Here is a 4,088-nt window from a genome sequence, read left to right on the forward strand (position 1 = left end):
TTGTTATCAAATGTTTATATTAGAAATGTGCAATTTAAAACAACCACAAATCGAAGTTTAAAATTAGTTTGCAGAGTCATGAATCCTCTACCGTTTACACTGCAGCAACTTCATCCACACCTCTGTATCCCACCTGCAATCAAATCATAAAAAGCTAATAATAAATTAATCATCAACTACAGGATATTTATTAGTATTAAAGACATATACAAAATGTCCACTCTGCAGCAAGTTTCATGGCAGTGGGTTGTCCGGTGTGACTTAGATGCAACAGGAAGGAGTCTGGGGCAGACCCAGGAGCTCAGTCTGAACATGCTTCACTTTCACATGTCTGGGGAATTCAGCATGATCCATAACTGAACCCCGCGTGTTGGAACCAATACTTCTTTGATGAGATGACCAAAAGGTCATTAAAGAGGTGGAGGTATACACTTGAGAAGCAACTGTGTCTCATGGGACCCTGGTGCAGCAGAACACGCCCGCTTACAACCAGAGGGACAGACTGCAACGAGGAAGAGACATTCAGTCAGATTTGATAAAAGACTTAATCCTGTTTTTTGTAACCTGTGTTAAGAAACTCTCCACCTTCATTTTGCCAAAATCCAGCAGCCTGTCCAGATAAACCAGCTCCTCAATGTGTTCCATTTTTCAGACCCCCTTATCACACTCTGTTACAATCTGTGGGTCAGAGAAGATGCATAACATTTCACATTTTTGGAGTCTATTTGCTGATCACATGCCTTCGATTGCTCACAGACCCTGTAAAACTCTTACCTCGTGGATGGCTGCTATTGCTTTTTCGAGATTGGATTTAGAGTCGGCGTCTGGTTTGGTCTGTTTCAGGATGCTCTGAAATGAAAGACAACCCAATACAAACCTTAGAGGAGGTCTGATTTAGACCTCTTCTAAGGCACAATGTGTTTCAGACCGTCTGAAACACATTGTGCTGGTTAAATATATGTATATGCATGCAAACAATTAAAATATCATGAGACGCTAACCTGAAGGAGGAGTTTAATACGTGTAATTCTTTGGAAAGGAAGTACAAGGAATGACTTCAGGATCTGTCTTTGACAGTCTGTGTGACTCAATGTTCTTGATTAAATGCAGAACATCTCTGTTCTGCTGCCTTGGAAATGGAAGAGATTGAATGTATAGTTATTGGTGTTGTGGAGCGCCAGCAGTAATGTAATGTACAGAGACTTACAGCAGCTGATTGAACATCGTCTCCTGGTACCTCATGTTGGTCACATACGGCACATAGACCCTGTGAAACTCAGGGCAGTGCTGCAGCACAATGTCTTCCACCTGAGAAGTCAACACACTCTCCTCCAGTTGGCCTTCCAGATCCATAAGGAACCTATAAGTGACAAAAACTCTAATTTAGCAGACGTAAACACTTAAAAAAAAAAGATGTAGTGATATGTGGAGTTCTCACTTTTTACTGGCTGCCATTATTTGACAAATGTTGGAAAACAAATTGTGATGCTCCATTGGAGTCAGGGACTGTTTCAGTTCCTTCGAAGCATAGAAGTGTTTGACAGCAATAGTAAGGCTGTTTAGGTAAGACACTTCAGAGCCGATCAACTCAAACATCAACTTCAGAGGGAGAAAAAGAGAAGAATTCATTATTTATACATTTCTGTGACAATGAATTTCTCTGCAAAAGTAGGAGGATATTTTGGTTTCTTATTGTCAGCAAGACTAATAAACCTCACCAATAAATTTGTATAGTTTCACAGCTAAAATAATTCCCTGGAAAATAGTATATTTAATCCCGTTTTGGGAACATTTCCAAAAAACTAAAGTGTCCAGCTTTTAATGAAGTTACTGGGCCTTTAACAATAATCTGTGAGCTGCTTCTGAGGAGGATTGGATGCAGAATTTTCCACTCACCTCCTGAAGGCGAATCTCTCTGTCTGTCAACCTTCTGAGCAGGCCAGACGCCTTCACCTCCTCTAGATCTTGCCAAAGGGTCGAACAGTCAAGCATCCTATATTCGCAGCAATGGATAGTTGAAAGCTTTTGCTTTTGAAAGCTACTGCAGCGCTGCTGCTGTGGCAGATACAGTCTGATAGAGTCTGTAGCTCCTCGGGGATTGTTAGTGAGCACAAAAAAAATGTTATATGGTTTGTTCAAATCATCACTCTCTCCGCCTGCACAGTAGTCCTGGTAGTCCTGGTACAGAGGGTCTTCAGAGCAAACAAGGAAATGAAGGAAAGTCACATGACATGGCTGTAGGTTACACTATTAAACCACTCAATAGCGCAGAGAAAGATACACTCACATAAATTGAAGTACTTTGACTGGAAGGACACACTCAGCTCTTCCTCCTCAGCTGTATCTGCTGCCCTGGGTTTAATAAAGCAGTTCACAGTTAGTTAAAACGTTTAAAATGTTATTAATACAGACAATTCTGGATTGTCCTCCTCTAGCTAGTTTGCTGGCTACTAGGTTTCAAATCCCAAATTAAAGATACGTCTATGGGAGGGATCTAAAAGGACAAAGATATTTCATCGTCACAATCCTACAAATAAAGTTAACTTAGTTATCGAAGTGCACCATGCGGTCCTTACCTTGAATCCTGAAGCTCTTCCAGGGAGTCACTGCTCCCATCATGGCCTCCAATGTCTTCATTTGTGCAGTCACATTGATCCATAGCGCCTCAGTCTCTCACACAGACTCTTTATTTTAAAACTCTGACTAAGGTGTGGATGTGTTTGTCTACTGAGGGATCCTTCCTTTGACCCAGAGACACTCAGATTGAGTGAGCACAGGCTGATGTAGTCTGAACTGAGCAGCAATCACAATAACTGGAACCAGGTGTGTTTCTTTTCAAGCCTCTGGTGATCACCTCCGTGTCCACTAGAGGGCGCTATAACCTAGCTGTTCCTGTCTTTGCAAGACGAAGGTGGATTTCAAGACTGACTCATGTCTGAATGCCTTGTTGGGATGTGATGAAGTACATTCCTCCTCAGATATTGGAGTTAAGTACAGTACTGAGGTAGAAATACTTGTACTTTAACTAAGTAGTTATCTTTCACTACATTTTGGAGGCTAATATTGTACTTTTTACTTCACTAGATGTATAGGACAGGTTTAGTTGCTAGTGACCAGATTCAGATTGAGCTAATACTAAATATAAACAAACTAATAAATAAACATTGACATACAATTATAGGTTTAAATATCCAGCAACAGTATACAAAGTAATTTCAATTAACTCCATCTTTACCAACCGTGATGCATCAACAATCACAATACAGTCATTTATTATATATTAGTCTGAAATGGGCCATTATCCTTAACAAGTACTTTTGGTACTTAATATGTATTGATGCTATATATTGATAATTGTGTTATTTGACTTAAGGAAGATTTGTAATGCAGGACTGTAAATTAAGGGGAAGCTTTTATAATTTAGTATTACTACTTTTACATCCGAGTACTTATTCCACCATTGTCTAAAGTTGATCAAGGTAACACCATTACATTTTATTCTTGGCAGTATGATGTACTGTAATATTTCATTTCTTACTTTGTGCAAAAAAAAAAACACATTTTAAAGAATCAGTCCAGTAGCATTAAAGCCATAGAACCTGATCAGTAAGGTACTGCGTAACATATTCAATCGAACAAATATACATTACACTTGCTAAATAATTGTCAATACATCTGCCATAAACACTATTGTTTGAATGCTTCTTTTTTTGTTGTTGCAATACAGAGGGTTGCTGTGATTTCCAAGTTTGAAACTAGTTTTGAGTTAGTGCCAATTACAGAGGGCCTCAAATATCAAATCCACCTCTGCGGTTATTACCATGATGAGGTAGCTCTGACAATGAAGCTGGAAGTCAAAACAACATTTGTTTAGCTAGATGTTAAGAGGAATTTGAATTAATCGGTTATGATTTAACAAGTACATTGCATTAACTGAGAGGAGCAAGTCAAATGCAGTGCTTTACACTAAATTAATATGATTCGTACAAATTCCATTTCAACTAGAGTATTTCATTTTGATGTGAGTTTTAACCCCAAATGTAACAAAGAGGCTGTCTGCAGAACAAAAAAGGGACAGCACAAAAGAA

The 4,088-nt window shown here is 39.0% G+C and overlaps 1 protein-coding gene across 3 annotated transcripts; it reads right to left on the reverse strand.

Moving 5' to 3' along the window:
* LOC117498526 (ephexin-1-like) lies at positions 1 to 2,736 on the reverse strand. 3 transcript variants are annotated; one of them, XM_034150679.1, is made up of 9 exons: positions 2,577 to 2,736; positions 2,288 to 2,347; positions 1,897 to 2,192; positions 1,439 to 1,599; positions 1,208 to 1,360; positions 1,002 to 1,129; positions 775 to 849; positions 586 to 678; positions 1 to 502 (listed from the first exon to the last, which is right to left on the reverse strand). In XM_034150679.1, exons 1-6 carry the CDS (start codon positions 2,635 to 2,637, stop codon positions 1,015 to 1,017), a joined length of 846 nt encoding a protein of 281 aa, XP_034006570.1. In that variant the 5' UTR covers positions 2,638 to 2,736; the 3' UTR covers positions 1 to 502; positions 586 to 678; positions 775 to 849; positions 1,002 to 1,014. The 3 variants fall into 3 exon arrangements, with proteins under 3 accessions (XP_034006570.1, XP_034006571.1, XP_034006569.1); XM_034150680.1 differs by having other exon boundaries at positions 1,002 to 1,125; positions 2,288 to 2,352; XM_034150678.1 differs by having other exon boundaries at positions 2,288 to 2,352.
* Between the last annotated feature and the right edge of the window lie 1,352 nt (positions 2,737 to 4,088).

The sequence above is a fragment of the Trematomus bernacchii genome, unplaced genomic scaffold, assembly GCF_902827165.1.
Source record: "Trematomus bernacchii unplaced genomic scaffold, fTreBer1.1, whole genome shotgun sequence".
Classification (NCBI taxonomy): domain Eukaryota; kingdom Metazoa; phylum Chordata; class Actinopteri; order Perciformes; family Nototheniidae; genus Trematomus; species Trematomus bernacchii.

Coding starts and splice junctions, on each gene's coding strand:
- LOC117498526 (XM_034150678.1), bottom strand. CDS start 2,659: ATGGATCAATGTGACTGCACAAATGAAGACATTGGAGGCCATGATGGG. Junction 2,353..2,576: donor GAAGAGCTTCAGGATTCAAG/GTAAGGACCGCA, acceptor TATTAAACCCAG/GGCAGCAGATACAGCTGAGG. Junction 1,600..1,896: donor GAGAGATTCGCCTTCAGGAG/GTGAGTGGAAAA, acceptor CTCCCTCTGAAG/TTGATGTTTGAGTTGATCGG.